This window comes from Balaenoptera ricei, chromosome 7 (assembly GCF_028023285.1).
Source record: "Balaenoptera ricei isolate mBalRic1 chromosome 7, mBalRic1.hap2, whole genome shotgun sequence".
Lineage (NCBI taxonomy): Eukaryota > Metazoa > Chordata > Mammalia > Artiodactyla > Balaenopteridae > Balaenoptera > Balaenoptera ricei.
In genome coordinates this window covers 8,858,390-8,882,485 of record NC_082645.1, presented here as the reverse complement: position 1 = coordinate 8,882,485, position 24,096 = coordinate 8,858,390, and the positions used below count along the sequence as shown (strand labels likewise).

The 24,096-nt window shown below is 41.0% G+C and overlaps 1 protein-coding gene across 3 annotated transcripts in view; it reads left to right on the top strand.

Moving 5' to 3' along the window:
- C7H2orf76 (chromosome 7 C2orf76 homolog) overlaps positions 1–24,096 on the top strand; it is an 88,972-nt gene that overhangs the window by 10,372 nt on the left and 54,504 nt on the right. Inside the window, exons 1-4 of one of the 3 annotated variants that reach the window (XM_059927648.1) lie at positions 1,997–2,409; positions 6,961–7,116; positions 17,501–17,569; positions 20,454–20,598. In XM_059927648.1, the coding sequence (XP_059783631.1) occupies positions 20,466–20,598 (133 nt within the window). In that variant the 5' untranslated portion in view covers positions 1,997–2,409; positions 6,961–7,116; positions 17,501–17,569; positions 20,454–20,465. Of the gene's footprint in view, positions 1–1,996; positions 2,410–6,960; positions 7,117–17,500; positions 17,570–20,453; positions 20,599–24,096 lie in introns of those variants that run through there. The other 2 variants (XM_059927649.1, XM_059927647.1) reach the window with 2 other exon arrangements.

Below are 24,096 nucleotides of genomic sequence, written 5' to 3'. Positions count from 1 at the left end.
TTTGACCAGCTGCAGATTGGAGGTTCTGATGATCCCTCCAATTCAGGATGCCCGTTGCAAGTCCAGGTTGTAACCTATACTTCTGATCAACTGGCTGTAAATCAGAGGTTCCCACGACTCCCTCTTGGGGTTCAATTAGTTTGTTAGAAGGGCTCCCAGAACTCAGGGAAACCTGTTTACCCACTAGATTACTGATTTATTATAAAAGGATATAAATCAACAGCCAGATGAGATACGAAGGTCAAGGTCTTGAACAAAGGGGCTTCTGTCCTCATGGTGGATGGGGCCAAGCATAAGGGCATGTGGAAGTGTTCTGGTTCCCCAATGTGGAAGCTCTCTGAAAAGGTCCAACAAGCTGTCCTTTTGGGTTTTTTATGGAGGCTTTGTTACATAGTCATGATTGACTAAGTCACTGGCCAATGGTGATTGACTCAACTTCCAGCAGGGGGTGGGATTGAAAGTTGGTTCTCCTGACAACTAGCCCCCACCTTTGGGTGGGATCCCGAAAGTCACCTTCCCTGAAGTGTTTTCAGGAACTGAGGACAAGAGACCAAATATCATCCCATTGTTCAGGAAATTCCAGGAGTTTTGGGAGCTGTGAGCCAGGAACTGTGGATGAAGACCACATATATATTTTTCCTACAAATCACAATAATGCAGTGGTAGTGAGGCTTCACTGTAACTCTAGTTCATGTTTTAATTAGGTTACTTTTGAAAATGAAAGTTTTAGTTTACGCGAACATAATGTTAAAACAGTCACTTATGCCCCTTTATCCACCACCTTCCTCTGTAAGAACACCTTTCCCTTCTATATATGTCTTTGCAATTTGGCATTTGTATTAGTCTCTTGGGGTTGCTATAACAAAGTATCACAAATAGGGTGGCTTAAGACAACAGATATTTATTGTCCCACAGTTCTGGAGGCTAGAAGTCCAAAATCAATGAGCAGGGTTGGTTCCTTCTGAGGGCTGTGAGGGTGAATCTGTTGCATGCCTCTCTCTTAGCTTCCCGTAGCCCCAGGCATTCCTTGGCTTGTAGATGCATCACTTCAGTCCACCATCTTCGCATGGTGTTCTCCTGTGTGTCTGTCTTCACAAGGCCCTCTTCTTTCATAAGGACACTGGTCATATTGGATATGAGGCCCAGCCTACTCCAGTATGACCTCACCTTAACGAGTTATGTCTTCAACAACTGTATTTACAAATAAGGTCACATTCTGAGGTCCTGGGTGGGAGTTAGAACTTCAACATGTTTTTTTAGGGGGGACACAGTACAACCCGCAACAGCATTCATCTGAAAATCAGAAATAAGCGAGTTGGTACTAAAAACACAGCCCTTTTCCTCATGCATTATTGTCCCACAGTGATGGGAAAACTGAGAGCAAAGGAGGAATAAGTGGGGCTGAGTCAGTCAGGAAAGGTCCTTCTGATGAGGTGACATTTACTTTGGGAACAGAAGGATAGGGAGGATCCAGGAAAGCAAGAATGTTTCAGGCTAGGGAGCTACCTGTGGAAAGACCAGAAATAGCTCGATGTATTGGAAGAAATGAAAGAGGGGCCAGTGTCACTGTTGTGTGGTGGCCCAGGGGGAGATGGGGTCTGGGGCCAAATCATGCAGGGACTTGCTGGCCAAGATGATGAGTTCACTTCTTATAGGGGTTCTGGGGAGCCTTTGAAGAATTTTAAGCAGGGGAGACATACTCAGATTTACATATTTAGAAGATCACTCCCGCTGCTATATGCCACATGGATTGAGGGGACCACACTGGTGGTGGGAAGACCAATTGGGAAGCTTTTCTATTTTTCCAATAGAGACAAAGACAGTGGAGGCTTGGACTAGTGTAGCAGTAAGGGAGATGGAGAGAAATGGGGAAATTCAAGGTACGTTTTGGGGAAAGAGCTGCGAAGATTTGCTGATGGGTTAGCTAGAGAGTAGGGAAAGGAGGAATCCTTTGCTGATGGCTTGAGTAACTCAGTGGATGATTGTATAATCGACTGAGATGGGGAAATCAGGGTTGGGGGTAGGTATCAGATTTAAACTGCCAAGTTCAGTTTGGGGTATGTGAAATGTTAAATGCCTGGTGATATCTAAGTAGAGAAGTTAAGTAGCCAACCAAGTTTCGACCTCAGGGCTGGAAATGTGTTTGAGAGAGTTTTCAGAGGAGCACTAACATTTCAAGTTCTTAAAGAGGAGAGGAGCCTGGAAGCGATCTAGGAAGGGAGCAGTGCAGGAAGAGACAGCTGGAGAAAGTGGTGTCGCAGAGGCAGAGAAGGGTGAGCAAGTTCTTCAGCCATGCTGAGCGCTTCTCAGAAGTTGAGTGTGATCTTCCTTCACTGACATCAGAGTGCTACGAAGATAAGGACAGAGACGTGTTCAGTGGATCTGACCTCGTGCTGTTTTAGCTGAGGGGTGAGTGCAAAGTCTCATTTAGAATGGATTGAAGGGAGAATGGGAGAGGTGGGGAATTGGATCAGGCGTGTGTAGGCAGCTCTGTTATTCTGGAGAGCAAACACACTGGCCCTGTGCTGGGGGCAGACACTGTCCTCCAGGGCTGTAGGCTATACAGACATCCTGGGAAAAGATAGCCCAGAACAAAGGCCACTAGTGCCTCTGCTTATAAGATACGCAGAAACTCAGAGACTCCTGGAAAATTGTGTTCCACTAAGAGCCACTCCTCATTTCTACACCATATTCTGCTGAATTTTCCTATGGGTGTGCCACTTTCTCAGCCACTCTGGTTAATCTGACTGACGGGCTGGGACTAAGTCAATTCCATTCGTCTCAGACAGCATTTAATTAGGGCTACTCTCAGTAAGACTCCAAGCAGCAGGACTAGACCAACCTGCGGAATTGACCTTAGCCATGTCCCCAGGGTCCTGAACAAATCTCAGAAACCACCCATGGGCCTTAGAAAACGAGGGACCTTTCTCTAACTTTCTATATTGAGCTTCCCACTTGGTCTGAGGCATCAATCCAGGTGCAGCAGCTTGTGCTAGCCTTGGCACAGACCACCCTGGGCAAAAGGCAGAAGTTTAGAGTCTGCCATCCATAATGACACTGGCAGTGAGGGCGAGGTGGTGTTACTTATCACTTTAGCTAAAGCTGGGGACAGATTTCATACCACCTTTTCTAATTGGATGACTCATTGTGGGGAAAACTGCCCATAGGGTGCACTTAACCCTCCCGGAAGCTTTCCTGAGTAACCAAGGGCTGTTTTGGAGAGATTGCCACCATTGATCTAGTCGTTGGTCATGTGAGAGCTTACTCATGGTGTTTTCTGAAACACCTGCAGGTCTAAGATGCAAATAACAGTATTGTGGGGAGAGAGGCAAGTTAATACTGGAGCCCCCGCTCGCCACACACACACACACAGACAGAAAATCACAGGCCTGGAGGTGCTGGTGTGACCTTGGAAAGAAATTTCTTTACAATTTACAGCTGGGACCCACATGGTTCAGAGCACACAGGTTGTCAGGGCCTCCAGTGTGACCTTTAGCCTGATAGAAGGCATTGGGGTTTTCACTTGGGTTCACATTATTGCATTTAAACCTTGCTTTTGGGGGTCTGCCTGAGGGCAGGCAGGCAGTCTGTCTTGTTTGACTAGGCTGCCAGCTGAGTGTCATTTGTCTGTAACATGGCATACTGAGTAGTGGCTGTGGGAATGGGGTGGAGGAGACATCTGGAAGTGTTGATAGGTGTTTTGTATGGGAGGCACAGGAGCTGGGACAGATGTTCTGATACACTTGTTGGTGATGGTTAGCATTGTGGTCAGAGCCATCTGTCAGGGGTGGCAAATTCAGGAGTCAGTTAAATTTAAGGTGCTTATACCAGTTTGGGGGAACCTTGTCAGGGTGTTCTGCTTCATGAGAACTGCTCCGGGGCAATTCTGAAAGATAAGAGATAGTTAACGAATGATCCTTCCCACCCCTATCTCCTGGGGCACAAGCTGTTCTCTCCCTGGGTGGTGAGGTTATTTCCCTCCCTCCACCTCCACAAAAATGTGTGTGTCCCATTCCAGAAGCTATAACTTCACCTTTTTTCTAATCAACTCCTATTCCCTGAAGGGAGTTTTTATAAAACTTACGGAGACCCATTAGGTCCCCCACTCTGGCCTGAAGTGTACTCCACCGATGTGATCTAGATCATTGTCCGTCCAACAAGAGAATCCAGGAAGCTGAACCAGAGTTATGTTCAAATCCCCTAAGCCCCCTTTTGGCCACCTTGCCACATGGAAGATGTACCAGTCAGGCTGGCTGGGGGTACCTGAAGGGGAAAGAAAGAAGCATTATGCACAGGAACGGTCTGGGTGGAATCCCAGGATTTCACACTGGTCTCTATAGCTGCCCCTGCCCCCTCTTCCTCTTTGTCCTGATCATCTCCCAGGAAACAGCAGAGAAAGGATGATCCCTTTCTGGGGATAGCTGTGTTCAGTGAACAAGCTGCCATTCTAAGGTGTGTGTTCCAGGAGGCGATGAGGGAGGTAGAGTGAGAATTCTTTTTTAGTTGATTTTTCAGACGGCGGTTTCAGTGCTTAACAGTACCAAGTAGCTGTGATGTTAGGGAGGTTTGGGAGGTCTACTGTGTTGGGAAGAAAGAAATTTTCCTCTACTCCTCTGAGGATTGTTTCCACGATTCACAGCCCTTAAGAGAAGTGTCTTTAATCTGCCCCTCTGTGGTTTTCTAAGCGGTAGATCAAATAGCTGGGCCTTTGGCAACAGCTCAAGAGTAAGTAAAACATAAGATTCATCTATGGGAATATTAGCCAGAGCTATGGGAACAGCCTTCAGTTCTGCCACTGAGCAGAGTGAACATGTCTGGTTTTGGTTTTTCACAGCTGGAGCTCGGCTGAACAGTCACAGTAGGCCAGTGGACACTGCTGGGTTTCAGCTTAGCCAAACCATCTGTGAACTAGGCCCAGGCATTTAGGGGAACCTTGCTGTGAACAGAGGGTCCTGTTGAGTCAGTAACTTTGCTTCAGGTGGTAGAGTGAAGAAGAAAGTTTTCCCCAAAGGGAAAGCTGCCACTTTTTCAAATCAAACGGATATGCACATAGGGCTCAACTTGCTAAGTTGTTAAACATATCATTTCCATTTGATAAGGGAACCTGTTTGGTTCTTCCCATCTTATTAGTCATTGAGCTGGAGTTGACTCACTCCCGAATGGGAATATTAGGCTGAAGAATCGCAAGCTGTGTCAGGGAGGTGAGGAGCCCAAGACCAAAAGGGTCCTCTGGGTGGAGGCTGACTTCCCTTTGCTAGAGGCTCCAGCTTGCAAAATCATCAGCCACAGTGACTGGTACCTCAAAGGGGTCGTCGGGTTGTAGGGCCCACAGGTGGAGATGTACCGCAGCTTGCTAGACCACTTTCAATGCAGCTGATTGGTTTGGGCGCCACTCAGGATGCTGCCTTGTAGGTTAAAAGACCAAGTAGAGTGTCCAAGTGAGGACTTCATCAATCAGGGCTCAACTGGAGAAGCAGCAGAACCAGTAGAAGACAAAATACAGAACACACACACACATACCATACACATATCACACGAGGAACTGGCTTACTCCATGCTGGGGACTGGCTAAGTAGGTTAGACATGCAGAGGCCGGTAGTCAGGAAGGGCCCGTGAGGAGCAGACTGGACCCCACAGACACCAGCTGAGGCTCATGGTCTCAAGCAGCGCTCAGGAGGGAGGACCCAGGGGAAGGGAGAGCAAGTGCAGACCCCGCTGTGATTTGGAGTCTCTGAGCTCAGGGACGCCTAAGTCCTCCTAAAGGGCTTCTAACAGATTAAGTCAGGCCCGCCCAGGAGAATCTCCCTTTTGATTAATTTAAGGTCAGCTGATTATGGACTTTAATTACATCTACAAAATGTGTATGCTACAAAGTACATACAAAATATGCTTCTTCCTCTGACATTCAGGAGAAAATATCCCTTGTGGCTCAGAGTAACCAGAAGCATGCCAGAAAGGGCATTCTGGGCACTCTAGCTCAGCCTGGCCACACTGACACGTCACAGAGCCGTCCCAGGCACACACCGTCTCCAGTCCCCAAAGAGACCAGCAAGGTGCTGGCGTTCTTTTTTGGTGGTAGGAGGCTGAGGAGACAGCTGTTGTTCCTTGATGGCCAAAGGGATTGGGCATTATGAATCCACCCACATAATCCCAAGAAACTTTACTTGTTGAGTAGAGCCCTGGATTTAGCTGGTGGAGGTGTGATAACAGCACAGGACCATTGAGACTGAGGTTTCTGACTTGCCAACTAACAGGACATTTTTTTATATGTTGAAAACTTTGAACATCAGTGGGTAGGGCAATTGTGTGACGTCCCAACCCACCCACTGATGACAAACAGCAGGGGAGCTCCTCCCACTAGCATTTCTCTACCTATAGCTCTTCCTGATGGGGGAGAATCTCCTTTGGCACTGTAGACAGGGAAGTATAAGGATATATATGCATCATTTGTACAATCAGATGTAGAAACAACAACAGTACTTTGAATTGGCCTGAAGCATCCCATCTACTTCCTCATGTTAGTTTCCTTTCCCCGCTGTGAATCCTGTCCAGATCCCACTAGCTGAATCTGAGTACCTCCTCCTGCACAGGGCCGGGTAGGACAGTGACATGGGTGCCTGTATCCACAGAGCCATAAACATTTGAGTCCCTCCTTTCCCTGAAGTTCCTCAGTATGCTTGGGTGCATAAGGCCTTCAGTCTCTCTTGGGGACAGAGAGACCTCAGGCCACCCCTAATGCTCCTGCTTAAAGCAGATGTCAGGGTAGGGGGCAAGGGGAGGGATCAGGGTTACAGAGGGTTACTGGAGCTCTGTGCCAGTTAGCAGGGCACACATGTGTTTAGTTTCATATGACCCGGTGGCTATTCGTGGCTCAACTTAATGAATTTTTCAGTTACCCAAAAGCTCTAGATCCCCACTGATGACATGATTTGTTTCGGCTCTGGGGACTCTACTTAACAGCTGCAGCCTCATTGCCTGTCATCTGGGGCCGCGGGGCTGGCGCCTCATTGCCGTGGTTGCACCCCTTCCCCGCCCACCCCGAGGAGAGTGATCAGCGACCAGAGGACCGTCGGGCAGTTTGTTTCAATCCTACCTTTTGCTGCTCATCCTCTAAAGGTTAGTTAACCCTTACAACCCCACACCCACCACTTGGACAAGAGCATTTGCTTCTGGATCCCAGGGAATCTTCTTATATGCCCTAAACCCATGGGGCCTTTGTCTTTTCTGTTCCAGAAAGCCATGTTTCTGCCAGCATCCCATCCTTGTCACACACTGTCAAGAACTGTGAAGAGTCTTGAGATTTTATCCTACTCGGAAGCTGACAAATCAGCCTGTCACAGTTTACTGGTCGCTGGCAGAAGACATGGAACTCCTGGGTCTGAGACGAAGGACTGTATTACAGCACAGCCAATAGCATGAGCTCCTTGTTTGTGTCATTTCCTCTTGCCCCGTGAATCCACAGCTGTAGAGCCCTGAGTTTAGCTAATCCAAATGTTTTATAAAGAACTGCAAGCAGAGACTCCCCTGGTGGCCCAGTGGTTAAGACTCCGTGCTTCCATTGCAGGGGGCACGGGTTCGATCCCTGCTCGGGGAACTAAGATCCCGCGTGCCACATGGTGCAGTCAGTAAATAAATAAATAAATGTACTATTGAAAAGATAACGTAGCAACACTTTAAAAAAAAAAAAAAGAACTGCAAGCGAACCTGCCCAAACTTAGCCCAGAGAGAGACGTTATTTTTATTACAGTGGACAACAAACCAACCTGCCCTCTATTCTGGAGGGAGAGAATATCTCTGTCTTCCTGGGTTGTTCGCTATACTCACATCCTTGAAAAGATATCTGAGAGCTAGAGCAGCCAGCGCCTCTGCTCGCAAGACGTGCAGAAGCGTGAGCGCGCCGTGGAGAATCGTCTCCCACGCACACTGTACAAGGATTAACATTCTCACTGATGATTGCGTATCAAGAAAAATCGGATTTACATTCAGTGTACCTTGTTTAAAACAAGAAGGAAAGTGCGTGAAATATTCTTTCCGAATGGTTAAGTCTCAAACCCTTTGGAAAACTCAACTGCCCAGAATAGTTAGTTCTCTGAGAGTCTTACCTGCCTTGAGCAGAGAAAACAGATTATGATTTTGTGTATTTGCCCCAAATTGAAGGTCACAAAGGCAGGTCTGTGGAATTGTAGGTGTTGATTTGTCAGTGGGTGGTGTACTCAGGGTGAACAGCAAGGGTTCATTTACTAGAATTGATTGACTGACTCTTCCTCAGGAAAGGCCAGCTGCTAATGTCATCTTGCAGTAAAGCAGTTCTAGCATGGAGAAGTATTTGTGTGGTTGTCTGATTTAACTAATATTTGTTTTGCACCTCCTATGTTATCTTAAGCACCTAAGGTGTGAGACTTTATTTTTTTAACCTATCTTAAAAATGGCTGAGGTCAAAGACTTTAAAATCTTTCATAAGTTAATACATTGAAAATCTCTTTCTTAAAAGTTTCACGTCAGTGAAAGATGAATAAACTGATTTTTCTAATATAATAGGGTTTTTTTATAATTTAAAAAAATTTATTTATTTATTTGGCTGCGTTGGGTCTTCGTTGCTGCATGTAGGCTTTCTCTAGTTGCGGTGATCAGGGGCTACTCTTCGTTGCAGTGCCCGGGCTTCTCACTGCGGTGGCTTCTTTCGTTGCAGAGCATGGGCTCTAGGCACGCGGGCTTCTGTAGTTGTGGTGTGTGGGCTCAGTAGTTGTGGCTCGCGGGCTCTAGAGCGCAGGCTCTGTAGTTGTGGTGCACAGGCTTTGTTGCTCCGCGGCATGTGGGATCCTCCTGGACCGGGGCTCGAACCCATGTCCCCTGCGTTGGCAGGCAGATTCTTAACCACTGCACCATGAGGGAAATCCCTATAGTAGGGTTTTGATTTGAATTATACAACTAAACATTTGGAAGAAAAAGACCAAGAGGTTTTCAAATATTTATTTGATTCTCACGTGGTCCTACTCTATAAATGTATAGTTTCATTTCTTAAAAATTATGCTTTTGAAAATTTTTATAGCAAATTTCTGTTAACTTTTTTCTTTTTATTATAATGACAAGCTTTTGGTATTTCATTGTTACCAAGATCTATTTTTAGAATAAAATTTTGTTTTCCATTTAAAAGTTTAAAAAAAATTATGCTTTTGAAGTAGGCCAGAATAGATTAAAATGGAATTAACATTTTAGGCATAGTCTTAAATGTGACTTGATTATAATTTGTCATTCTTATGAACTTTAGTTAAATTGGAATTTTATATAAAGTTACTAATTTACCAAGGTTGTATTCTCTTTAAAAGGTGAACATTTCTCATTCACCTACTTAGCAGCGTGCTAGGTGCTCAGTATTTTTAAGAAGAGTAATAAAGAGAATGTAGGTTTTTTCCCTCTCTCTGGAGGTTTTTTCCCTCTCCCTTAAACAACTTTTTAAGGGGTAAAATGACATACTTGGATGATATTTAGTAGTACATATGTTTATTTACTCCAAAATCATTGTCAGAATCATTTACATATTGAGTAACGATGAATCTTAGCAGAAGTCTTCTTTTTCCTACTTTTATACCTGATCATCTATGCCAGTTTAGTTTCCTCATGTAAAAGAACAAACTGTATTTCTTATCTTCTTTTTATTGATTTGTTTCAAAAGGAAGGCAAATAGACTCTTCACCCTGTAATATTAGTTCCTAAATCTAGAGGAAAATTAAGCATTTAGTGTGAGTAATATACATATATATTTTTGTATGTGGTTAGAATGTTAGTTCTTTGAAAGTTGTACCTTTTTCATATGGGTAAGACAAGGTTTAAAGCAAACTTCATATATGACAAATTTGATTTTACAATACTTAAATTTAGGGAGTAGATATAACTTTACAAAATATTGTAGTTTTTCAAAATGATTCACCTTAGGAGTCTGTTAATTTTCAAGTCGCATACACCCCTTCTCCTGCCTGTTGTGGAAAGGAAAGTCAACCAGTGCACTCTTTTGCCTGGTGGTTATAAAATCTTCTCCATGCTAACTGCCCGAGTGCTGAGTACTTAAAGCTTCTAACTCCTAAGGACATTTTGGATTCTCTTCCATTCTCTTACAAAAAGATCAAGAGCATGCTTTCTTCAAATACTGGAAAGCACTTTTTTTTCTTTTTTCTTTTTGGTAATACAGTCAGTTCTCATTATTCACAGATTGTGTATTTGTGAATTTGCCTACTCACTAAAATTTACTTGTGAGTAAAAGCAATACTCAGGCACTTTCTTGGTCATTCCCGGATGTGCATTCCCCAGTGACACATTTGAATCAACAAAATTCACGTTACCAGCTGAGGTCAAACCAGGCAACTTGCTGCCGTCTTGTTTCAGCTCATACTGTAAGCAGTTGTCTGCATTGTGCTTTATTTAATGCCATGCTTTTCACATTTTTATGCTTGTTGTTGGTGGTGTCGCTGTTTAAAATGGCCCCCAAACGTAGTGCCATCTAGTGTTCCTAAGTGCAAGAGGGCTGTGTGTGCCTTACAGAGAAAATCCGTGCATTAGGTAAGCTTTGTTCAGGCATGACTTGTAATACTGTTGGCTGTGAGTTCAGCGTTCATGAATCAACAATATATGTCAAATAAGGTATCTTTCAACAGAAATGCACGTAAAACAAGGTTATGTATTTATTGGCTGATGAAAATGTTGTGGCTAGAGGAACCAGAGGCTCCCCAGAACCTGGCCCTGTATTTCCCTAGGAGCAGTGGTTCAGTATTCACGAATTCAGTGTTCACGACCACTTTACAGACATTATCCACTGCGAGTAACCAGAATTGGCTGTAGTTACTTTTTATCCACTGTGAGTAACCAGAATTGGCTGTAGTTACTTTTTTTTTTTTTTTTTTAAGCTGAGAGAGGTCATCTGTCGAGTATTTTATGCATTTGCATGTTTTGTGCTTATCATAATGCTGGGCTCTGAGCTTTTTGTTCACCTCAGGAGCCAACCCCCACCAAGCTGGTTTACAGCTCTTTAGCTCAGAACTTTGCCTCGGGTAGAGGAGCCAGCTTCGGAATGAGAGCTGTTAGGCTGTTAGCGAACCTGGCTTGCAGCTTGTCTTGACTTTCCCTGACCATTCCATGCTGAATTTCCACCTTCCCTGTTCAGGCCGCTGGATCCTGGGCCATAAAAAGCAGCTTCAACCTGACCCGTAAGGCTGGTCCAGGAGGGGAGGGTGCTGGGCTACATCCATTCTTGGCTCTGATGATGCAGTGGTTACCTGTCAGGGATGTGGGAGCTCCATGTGAGCTCATTCCTGCATGGGTTTTGTGTTTGCTTTGTTTGTTTGTTTTTAAGAGTTTTGCTTTGCTTTGGATATGGGTTTTTCCTTCATTATCCCAAACCAGCTGGGTAAGGTACCAGCGAGAACAGGTTTTTTTAGGCAGGGAAGTTTAAAGACCTTCCTAAGCCCTAGGCACTGTTACTTTTCAGATCCCCACCCTACATTGTAAAAAATGGACCTATATCCTGTATTAAATCAAACATATATAAGTCGAGTTGAGTTGCTGTTGAAATGTTACGTGTTGTAGGTAGTTACTTAAATGTTAATTTTGATTTTTAAAGGTTTTCATATTCTGGAGCAATGATGTTTTTCTTCAGGTCTCAAACATTTTCATGGCCCTGGAAGAGCTCATAGACCCTGGGTACTATGTCTGTAGTGCAGGACTGGTGTGTCAGGAGGAATTCCGGCATCCCTCAGCCCTGCAGTTATCCAGACATCGATGGGGGCTCTGCTGTGCCTCATGACGCACACGTTGCTGGGTTTACAAAAATAAACCATGAACAGATGACTGCAGTATGACACGGTCAGGCGCTGTGGGGGGACAGAGGGGGCTTTCGCTGAGCTGGGGCAGAGGAGGAGCTGACTGATGCTGTCCCGGGGCAGGTGGTCCCGGGCCGGTTTCGGGGGCTGCCTGCCTGTGTGGTGAGGTGAGGAGGCGAGGGGCACAGGGAGCCTGGGGAGAAGCTGGGGGAGGAGAGGTGCGGAGGAGGCTTGGAACAGCCTGCTACGTGTGGAAATCATGGGCAGTTGTTGCTGCCGGCGTGACATGTGCAAAGTGGGCTGTGGTGGGGACGAATACCATCCGAGGGGTAGGGAGGGGCTGAATATGGAAGGCCTTTCGTGCACCTCGGACAGGTGTAGACTTATCCTGGGCATGTGACCTGCTCCTAGTGCCCTCACTGCTCAATACTTTCCGGATTTAGTTGGCGTCCCTCAATACGTGTCAGTAGTATAACTAAGGTTCCGACCCTCTCTGTTCTGTACAGTGTTTGATAAGTTCTGTTTTGTTTGCTTTGTTCAGTTAGGTCTTTTTTTCTTAAAGGAAGTAGAAATACTTTAGCTTTAAAAATAACTTTTTGTTGCTGTATACCACATACATCAGAAAAGTGCAAATGTAAGTATACAGGGAAATTAGCCTAATTCCAAAACACATAATCATTATTAAAACATCAAGCAATATTAAAGATATATAAACCAAGTAACAGGCAAGAGCTAATATTCACTAATATGTCATAGCCATCTTTTAAAGTTAATATCCCTGGATCCATTTCACCCTTTAATGTCTGCAGGGGATTTTATTTTATGGCGTGACATATTTACTTAACTAGGTCTTCATTGATGAACATTTAGATGGATTCTAATTTTTATAAACTATTAGAAACACATCAATGAAAAAATCTTCCTTGAATGTACATCTTTGTGCACTTATCTTCTCTTAAATCAGTAAAATGATTTTACTATGAAAAATTTTAAGCATATAAAAAAAAAAATTGAAAAAAAAAAAGAAAAAAAAAATTGAGTAGTATGATAAGGTCCCACATACACCCAGCTTCAGCAGTTACCAATGTTCTACAATTTTTAAAATAATCTACACATCCATAATTGTTTTCCCTCTGTCAGAGTATTTGAAAGCAAGTACCAGTCATAATACCATTTCACCTATATACCTCAGTCTTTTAAGTTAAAGACTCAGAAGCATAATAATATTAAATAAACAGAGTTGATATTAATTCCTAATATCATCTAATATTATGCAAATAAGGATCTGTGCAAGGTCTAAACATTGGTTGATATATCTCTTTTAAGTCTCTTGGTTTATAACCTTCCTCTCCTTCTATATATCTCATGCTAATTATTTGTTGAAGAAAACAAGTCATTTATTCAGTAGAATTTTCCACAGTCTGAACTTGGCTGATGATCTCCTTATGGTGTCATTTAACTTGTTCTTCCAGACACCATCATAGCCCATAAACCAGGAGTTAGATCCGGAGGCTTGATTCATTTGTTAAGTTTGATTACTAAGTTCAAGTGTTGTCAGCCCCTGCAGTATTCATTCTAAAGTTTCCCATCAGTCTTTTACCTAATGGTTTTGACACCCCTTTATGATCATTGCCTACATTCATTATTTCATTAGGGTTTTCAAAATGATGGCTTTTAGCAACTTTTGAGATAATTGTAGATTCACATGCAGTTGTAAGAAAGAATACAGAGTGATCCTGTATGCCCTTCATCCAGTTTTCCCCAAGGGTAACGTCCTGCTTCAGTGTAGTCTAGTATCACATGCAGGGAATTGATGTTGATACAATCCATGGACCATATTTAGATTTCACTGGTTTTACATTTTCTTATGTATGCATGTATGCACGTGCATGTGCATTTAGATTTATGCAGTTTTATCACATGTGTAGATAAATGTGGATAACACCATGGTCAGGAATCCGTTCCATCACAAGGATCTCTCATTGCTACCCATTTATAGCCACAGCCACCTCCTTCCCTCCCCGCTGACCTCCGGAACACTGTTCTCCGTTTCTATAATTTTGTCATTACAAGAATGACGTACAAATGGCACTACGCAGTATGTAATGTTCTGAGGTTGGTTTTTTTTTTTTTTCAGTTTAAATTCCCTTAAGATCCATCAAAATTGTTACGTGTATCAACAGTTTATTCCATTACTCAGTGTTTCATGATATGAGTATACCACAGTTGGTTTAACCATTCACATGTTGAAGGACATTTGGGTTTCCAGTTTTGGGGTATTACACGTGAATATGCTATGAGCATTCATGTATAGGTTTTTGTGTGAACATAAGTTTTCATTTCTCTGGCATAAATACTCAAGAGTGTATTTGCTAGGTCTGTGATAAGCACATGTTTAGTTGTGTAAGAAACTGCTATTCTTTTCCAGAGTGGCTATACGGTTTTGCATTCCCATCAGCAATGAATGAAAGATCTAGTTTCTCTGCACCCTCACCAACATTTGATGTTATCACTGTTTTGTTTTAGCCATTTTGATAAATATGTAAATCATGATTTTTAAATTCTATCGTTCCTTTAGTGCTTTTTAGCTGTAATTCTTCTATAAAGAAGAACTTTTTCATTAGCCATTTGGTAACCTTGAAATACAGTCTGTATAAGAATTTGATTATTTTTCTTATTTTCAATGCCCACCTCCCCACCTTGGTAAGCCAGTTTTCAGAAAAACAAATAAGTGCCCTTTTAGCTCCAGAGTGACTAATTGGCTTTCTAAACCGTATCGTTATAAACACATGGATTTTTAAAATGTTTGATGCGATTATCTTCCAGGTAAATTAGTAGAAGAGACATTGCCATGTCAAAGGGTAGGCAAATTTTAAATTTTGATATAGATTACCCCACTCCTCTCCAGAAAGGCTGTATCATTTTATGTTTTTAGCAAGAGTATATAAAATATTTATTTTTCTATACCCTTGCCAACACCGGTGTGGCCAGTTTTTAATTTAAAAATATTTTACCAATCTGATGGCAACTTGATATCTTACTATTTCTATTTTCAGTTCTTTAGTTACTAGTAAAGTTGATCATCTTTTCATGTTATTGACTTCTTAACAATTTAGCCAATTGCCTCTCTGTCCCTTCATTTGAGGAATGCCTTTTAAACTTGATCAGATTCATTTTTTTAAAGTAGGTCAAGCCTTCTGGGAAAATGTCACATTTATAATTTGTAATACTGGCTTTCCAAGCTGTCTCTACAGTATGTCTGGCTCTCTAAACTAACAAGCTGTATTTCCAACAGTCCTTGAGGCAAATTAAATAATGGCTTCATTCTGATAGTAGCTAATATGGTTTAGTTACTGAGTATAAATTACAGCAAATTTCTGATGAAGATGACCATATGTTGTTGACCAAAATTAGATATTAATGCAAATTTGGAGTTTTAAATTGAAAACTTCAACTATTTAAGTACAATATATGGGCAGCTTTTTATTAAGTGGAAAAAAACAAACCTACAATTAGAAAAGTTTCATAAGGCATGCATATGCTAGCTTGCCCAGCCTCCTTGGTTAGACCATTTATATCATTTATTTCATTGTACCTGGGAATCTCGTATCTTTATCTGCTGCCTACATGAGCTGTCTTTATGCCCAAACCTATTTAATCCCAAGTAGACTGTTGATAAAAGCAGCTACTATTTATTGAGGTCCAGCTGTGTGAGATCCAACTATGTGTTGGGGCTAAGAGGTAGAGTCAATAATTAAGTTAGATCTGTCCAGCTCTAAACTCTTTGGGAACTTGGACTGCATTACAGGGCTTCCCAGCACGTTTGGATGTACATGTCTGGTGTGATTTGGAGGGCTTCTTTGTTGTTTTGGGGGCTTGGTGAGAGGAGGAAGAAGTTGGTCATAATTTTCACAAACCTGTTAACACTGCTTCTAAAATACGGAATCTTTTATAATATCCCTTTCTTGAGAGAGATTCTTTATTAAGTACCTCAGTATATTTTAAATTGTAAATGTCTTGCTGAACTGCCATTATTTGGTAGATTCTAGGGTCAGAATTTTTGGGAAGCACTGTAAAACCAGATTTAATAACAAATAGTGTATTTTTTGGAAATTTTTATGTTCATATTCTTTGTCCACTTTTCTGATATGTTTTACATTTTCATTGTTGGTTTGTAAGGGTTTTTTGGTTTGTTTTGTTTGGTTTTTGGTCATGTTTAACCACACTAAAGAATGCAAATAAATAAAAAGATATTATTTTACCTATTGATTTGGATAAAAGTAATAATAATTTTTCTATTATAATACCTAGTGTTTGCAAGGAATACACTGTTCATGGGAAAACTGATGTACACCTCTGCAGAGCAATTTGGCAGTATCAAAAAATGTAACAAATATGCTTATTCATCTTGAACCCAGGTTTTCTACTTCTCATGAGTCATTTCTCATGTATGTATATCAGAGCCTTTCTCATGGGTGATATATTTGAAAATAAGCTAAATGTCCAATAGTAAGATGTTGGAGGTAAGGAGTATGGAATGTTGTACAGACCTTAAAATCATTGAAGAAAAGTATTTAATACATGGGAAAATGTGCATAAGAAGTTAATTTAAAAGGCAGATTATAAAGAGCTTGTACTGTATGTTCCTAATTTAAAAACTTTTATATATATAAGTCAAAGTATGTAGACTTTGGATTCTAAATCAAACAAGCTAACTGTAAAAAAGACATTTTGGAGACAGAAAATCAAACATGGACTAAGTATTAGATGAAATTGAGTATTTGCTATTAGTGTTGTTAGGCATGATAATGACATTTTAGTTTTTTTTTTAAGTGTTCAGTGTTAGAGACACATACTGAAGTGTTATAGGGTGAAATTATATGAAATCTGGAATTTGCTGCACAATACTCAAAAATAAAGGAATTAGATAACAACAACAAAAAATAACAAATAGTATAGTAGCTAATAATGGAATTATCAAAAGATTTAATTTAATAATGGAATTATCAAAAGATTTAATTTAGAGGGAAAATATTATTTTTAGTTCCTTAAAAACCACTTGTTTAATTATAAACAGTATACTAATTATAACTGCAAATTATTTTATGCATTAAAACAGCTGAACCTTTGCTTTTCATGCAAAACATGCTGTATATTCTCTCAAACTTCGTAAAATATTTGTGTAAGCATTCTATGATTCAGAGAGCCTTTCTAGGCCAAATTAGTGTGGCTTATTTGTGTATATTATGAAGTATTCCAGACACACTAAAAGGCTTAAAGAATAGTAATTTATACTATTCCTATACCTAACATCCTACTTAAGATATAAAATGCAACCAGTATAATTGAAATGACGGTTTTACTTCTCCCTAATTGCATAATCCTTTCTTTGCCTCAGAAAGAACAATTAATCATCTCCTTTTAAACATAATAAAAGCTACGCTTTTGAACTTTATGTAAATGGTAGTGTAGTCTGATGCTTTTGCGGCTTGATTTTTTTCCATTCACCTTACTGTTTCTGAGATTTCATCTGTGTTGATGTGCATAGTTCAGGTTCATTCATTTTCGCTGCTTGAACTAATTTCACCGTATGAAAATGTCATAATTATCTATCCTCCTGCTGATGGACATTTAGTCGTTTCCAGTTTTTGCGATTAACAAATGATGTTACTATTAATGTTCTTTTACAGTTCTCCTTGTGCCATGTGTGAGAGAGTCCCCAGGACACCTACCTATGAATGAAATTGCTGGATTGAAAGGTATGTGAATCTTCAGCTTTACTAAATATTGCCAAATTGTCTCCAAAAGTAGAACCTGTTTGGATGCCAGCCTTAACTGGTTCTGCACCCTTGTCAACACTAGGTATTGTCAGACTTTTTCGTGTGTCAGTTTGATGAGTAATATATCTCATGGTTATTTTGAATTTCACTGATTACTGGTGAGGTTGGACATCTTTTTTTATGTTATTAGTATTACAGGTTTTTTTTCTTCTGGAATTTTATTCTTAATATAGCAGGTTCTTATTAGTTATCTATTTTATACATATTAGTGTATATATGTCAGTCCCAATCTCCCAGTTCATCCCACCACCACCACCCACCCCCCCGTCCCCTGCTCCCTGCTTTCCCCTCATTACAGGTATTTTTTTAGTACTTGCATATTATGGCTGTAAGTTGTATGCAAAGTTGAAAGCATGAAGTAGTTGCTACTAGTTAGAAATATACCATAATTTTATTTTTAAAACATTGGCAACGGGGCTTCCCTGGTGGTGCAGTGGTTGAGAATCTGCCTGCCAATGCAGGGGACACGGGTTCGAGCCCTGGTTTGGGAAGATCCCACATGCCGCGGAGCAACTAGGCCCGTGAGCCACAACTACTGAGCCTGCGCTTCTGGAGCCTGTGCTCCGCAACAAGAGAGGCCACGATAGTGAGAGGCCCGCGCACCGCGATGAAGAGTGGCCCCCGCTCGCCGCAGCTAGAGAAAGCCCTCGCACAGAAACGAAGACCCAACACACCCCAAAATAAATAAATAAATAAATAAATTCATAAAAAAAAAAAAAAAAACATTGGCAACTTTGCAGAGTTTTTGGAGGAAATAGTTTGGGATGATTTTTCGAACAGTGCATTAGAGAGAGCATTGGATTTGGAATTAAATTGGTGCTTGAATCCTGGCCTCATTTTTTATCAGCTGTATGACCTTGGGCAATTAGTGCAATCTCTCTGAGTCTTTCCTCATCCTTACATGAATATAATACCTCCTGGTTTGATGATAGAATTAAATCTGTAACAGTTTTTGCCTGGTCATCAAAGAAACACGTGGTCTTGTGTTATCCTGATGGCAGATTATGTGTTTTTCTGTTGACTAATTCTGGACGCTTTTCATCGAGTACTGCTTTCAGTTGGTCTAATTGGGAGCAGTACTTGTTGGAATTAAGCGTTTGGTTTTCCAGAAGGAGCTCATAATAGAGGACTCCCTTCCAATCCCACCATATACGCAACATCACCTTCTTTGGATGAAGACCGGCCTTTGGTATGGTCAGTGGTGGTTTATTTTGCCTGCCCCACGATCTCTTCCGTTCCACATTATTGTACAGTATCCATTTTTTCATCACCTGTCACAATTTGTTTTAAAAACGGAACGTTTTCATCATGTTTAAGTAGAGAATCGCATACGGGAATATGGTCAAGAAGGTTTTTTTTACTTAACTTATGTGGAACCCAAACATCAAAGCAATGAACATAACCAAGCTGGTGCAAATGATTTTCAAGGCTTGATTTGGATATTTTGAGTACGTTGGCTATCTCCTGCGTGGTATAATGTTGATTCTTCTCAATTAATGTCTTGGTTTGATTGCTACCAACTTCAGCTAGTCTACCCGACCATGGAGCATCATCCAGCGAGAAATCTCCAGCACAAAACTTTGCAAACCACTTTTGACATGGTTATGACACTTATGACACTTCAATCAGTCATAGCACCTTCTCCATACACTGCACAAATCTTTTTTTGCATTTTGGTTTCGTTTTTACCTTTCCTGAAATAATAAAGCATAATATGCCAAAAATGTTGCTTTCTTTTTTCCATCTTCAATATTAAAATGGCTACACAAAAATTCACCAATTTTGATAAGTCTCTTTTTAAATGCACTCTGATATGACAGCTGTCACAATACAGTCTAATATAATTGTTTTGAATGAAGTTAAAGACAACCAAGTGCTACTAAAGCCATCTTACAGAAAAAACCGAAAGAACCTTTTGGCCAACCCAGTACATAGTTTTAGGATGAAACAAACATATTCAAATTAAATAATAGTGTGGAAGATGGATGATACCGTGGCACATGATTAAATCCTTCCTGAAATCTGGCAGCATTTGTGAAATTAAAATGCAACCTGGGGCTTCCCCGGTGGCGCAGTGGTTAAGAATCCACCTGCCAATGCAGGGGACACGGGTTCGAGCCCTGGTCCAGGAAGATCCCACATGCCGCGGAGGAACTAAGCCGGTGCGCCACAACTACTGAGCCTGCGCTCTAGAGCCCGTGAGCCACAACTGCTGAGCCCGCATGCCACAACTACTGAAGTCCGTGTGCCTAGAGCCTGTGGTACGCAACAAGAGAAGCCACCACAGTGAGAAGCCTGCGCACCGCAGCAAAGAGTAGCTCCTGCTCACCACAACTAGAGAAAGCCGGCGCACAGCAACGAAGACCCAACGCAGCCAAAACAAAAAGAACAAAACAAAACAAAATGCAGCCTGATAGTTGACGCTAATGTAAGTGTACTTCATCTCAGGGCCAAATGAGGAGATCGCTGGTGTACCAAACCAGAGAGGTCACATGTTTAGTGCAACCCCACTTCTCCCCATACATGCACACCCACACCCTTGAGTCAGTTGTGTTCATCTTCTGTGCCCTGTCAGTTTTCTACCAGTCAGAACATCCGTGACTGTGATAAAGCTGTCCAGGATCGCAGTGGGTAGGTGGGAGTGACCTTGGGACCCTTTGGTTGCCCCGGAATCTGGCCTGGGTGTGGGGGCTGTGTTGTTAACTGTGCAGTGTGGGAGAGATGGGCTGGGTGCCCAAGAGCTGATGGAGGAAGTGCAGCCTTGTAGATAATTATGAGTTGATGTTATTGTCCCTTGCCACAGGCATTTCTTCCCATGGCTTCCGAAGATGTGACCGTTACAGTTCGCCTCATTCGTTCATTTGAGCATCGCAATTTCAGACCTGTAGTATATCATGGAGTTCAGATGGACCAAACTGTAAAGGAATTTATAGTATTTCTAAAGCAAGGTATGAGACATCTCAGCCACTTTGTTTTATTAGTGTTTTGAAAAAAATTGTTGACTATTAGAGTGATAGTAATCTTTAAAAAACACTTGGAAAGATATTAGCCTGTGTTCTAAGCCAGGTGTGAGGCTGGCTCCTGCTCTGGGCCTTGGCATCAGCGGCAGTGTTTCCCTGAGGCTTATTTAGCAACAGGTTTGCCCTCATCAGAGATTGTCACTATCATGTTTGGCTTCTCCCTTTTTTTTTGTTTTTTTTTTTTGTTTTTTTTTTTATGAAGGAAGTTATTTATTGGCAAATTTATTAAAAATGCAGTGAGTCAAGTGCTGTGGATGTGCTCTTCTTCAGGGGCCATTGTCTGGGCGTTTACTGTTTCCCTGGATGTGAGAGTGAAACCCCAGAAGCCAACACACATTTTCAGGAAGGTATTTGATCTTGCTTGATGGCCTCCTCCTATCTTTGTTATCTTCAGTTCCTGATGTGTGATCTTGGTCACACTCATCCTGCCTAAATAATCTATTTATTTATTTATCTTTTCAGTCACTCTCCTTTTTTAAAACTACTATTTCTTTTTTTTTCCTTTTTAAATTTTTATTTATTTATTTATTTATTTATTTATTTATTTATTTATTTATTTTGGCTGTGTTGGGTCTTCGTTGCTGTGCGAGGGCTTTCTCCAGTTGCAGCAAGCGGGGGCCACTCTTCATCGTGGTGCACGGGCCTCTCACTGTCGCGGCCTCTCTTGTTGCAGAGCACAGGCTCCAGACGCGCAGGCTCAGTAGTTGTGGCTCATGGGCCAAGCTGCTCTGCGGCATGTGGGATCTTCCCAGACCAGGGCTCGAACCCGTGTCCCCTGCATTGGCAGGCAGATTCTCAACCACTGAGCCACCAGGGAAGCCCTGGTCACCCTCCTTTTGATTGCTTCTTTTTTTTTTTTTTTTTTCACACACACACACTGTATTTTATTTTTACAAGAGATAAATCGACTGACACCAAGCATTGTACATGGATGACCACAACAAAAGCAACAATGATTGCAATTACCAAACATGAAACACACTCATACTATGTCATAGTATTGACATTCAGTCCAGTAATCCTCCACTGTAACAGCTCCTTTACTTTGCAGTGAAAATTGATTTGTATATTCTTTGCCTCTGAGTCCTTGTGGAATTTTTTTTTTTTTTTTTAAATTCAGACAGAAAGTCACAAAAATTATACTCATCCTCATCAGTTCACTCAGTCCCATGTAATTAATTTTTTTTTTCATCTTGATCTTTTGTTAGCACTTTTATGAGTTCATCAGTTTTTCATTAGAGTTCTGAAAATGCTTATTCATTCAGTTCAGCAGTACAGTCCGTTACCAGAAACCTGTACTTGTCAGGGTCTTTTCCACGTATTTCTTGAAGATGAAACCCTTTTATAGGAACATATTTGCAAAATCATCAGAGTACACCCAGAACTGTCTGTAAATGACAAAAGACTTAAAAATGACCACGGTTAAAGATTTGATGACAGTTCATAATAATGCAGTTGACAAGAAAATTAGTTATTTCTGAGATATACATTTTAAAGTAATAACTAGGATTATTACTTATAACATTATACCAGAACATATAAGATTTTTAGAAATTTCATGTAATGTCTGAAACATTTATATTAACATATTTCCATACATATTTCCATACAAGTACAAATATAAGATTTTTAGAAATTTCATGTAATGTCTGAAACATTTATATTAACATATTTCCATACATATTTCCATACAAATACAAATATGATTTTTAGAAATTTCATGTAATGTCTGAAACATTTATATTAACATATTTCCATACATATTTCCATACAAATACAAATATAAGATTTTTAGAAATTTCATGTAATGTCTGAAACATTTATATTAACATGTTTCCATACAAATAACCCAATGAAAGTTTAGTATTAGTTGTTTTGTTTGTTTTTTTATACTGCAGGTTCTTATTAGGCATCAGTTTTATACACATCAGTGTATACATGTCAATCCCAATCGCCCAATTCAGCACACCACCATCCCCACCCCACCGCAGTTTTCCCCCCTTGGTGTCCATATGTCCATTCTCTACATCTGTGTCTCAACTTCTGCCCTGCAAACTGGCTCATCTGTACCATTTTTCTAGGTTCCGCATACATGCATTAATATACGATATTTGTTTTTCTCTTTCTGACTTCCTTCACTCTGTATGACAGTCTCTAGATCCATCCACGTCTCAACAAATGACTCAATTTCGTTCCTTTTTATGGCTGAGTAATATTCCATTGTATATATGTACCACATCTTCTTTATCCATTCGTCTGTTGATGGGCATTTAGGTTGCTTCCATGACCTGGCTATTGTAAATAGTGCTGCAATGAACATTCGGGTGCATGTGTCTTTTTGAATTACGGTTTTCTCTGGGTATATGCCCAGTAGTGGGATTGCTGGGTCATATGGTAATTCTATTTTTAGTTTTTTAAGGAACCTCCATATTGTTCTCCATAGTGGCTGTATCAATTTACATTCCCACCAACAGTGCAAGAGGGTTCCCTTTTCACCACACCCTCTCCAGCATTTGTTGTTTGTAGATTTTCTGATGATGCCCATTCTAACAGGAGTGAGGTGATACCTCATTGTAGTTTCGATTTGCATTTCTCTAATAATTAGTGATGTTGAGCATCTTTTCATGTGCTTCGTGGCCATCTGTATGTCTTCTTTGGAGAAATGTCTATTTAGGTCTTCTGCCCATTTTTGGATTGGGGTGTTTGTTTCTTTGATATTGAGCTGAATGAGCTGTTTATATATTTTGGAGATTAATCCTTTGTCCGTTGATTCATTTGCAAATATTTTCTCCCATTCTGAGGGTTGTCTTTTCGTCTTGTTTATGGTTTCCTTTGCTGTGCAAAAGCTTTGAAGTTTCATTAGGTCCCACTTGTTTATTTTTGTTTTTATTTCCATTACTCTAGGAGGTGGATCAAAAAAGATCTTGCTGTGATTTATGTCAAAGAGTGTTCTTCCTATGTTTTCCTCTAAGAGTTTTATAGTGTCCGGTCTTATATTTAGGTCTCTAATCCATTTTGAGTTTATTTTTGTGTATGGTGTTAGGGAGTATTCTAATTTCATTCTTTTACATGTAGCTGGCCAGTTTTCCCAGCACCACTTATTGAAGAGACTGTCTTTTCTCCATTGTATATCTTTGCCTCCTTTGTCATAGATTAGTTGACCATAGGTGCGTGGGTTAATGTCTGGGCTTTCTATCTTGTTCCATTGATCTATGTTTCTGTTTTTGTGCCAGTACCATATTGTCTTAATTACTGTAGCTTTGTAGTATAGTCTGAAGTCAGGGAGTCTGATTCCTCCAGCTCCATTTTTTTGCCTCAAGACTGCTTTGCCTATTCGGGGTCTTTTGTGTCTCCATACAAATTTTAAGATGATTTGTTCTAGCTCCGTAAAAAATGCCATTGGTAATTTGATAGGGATTGCATTGA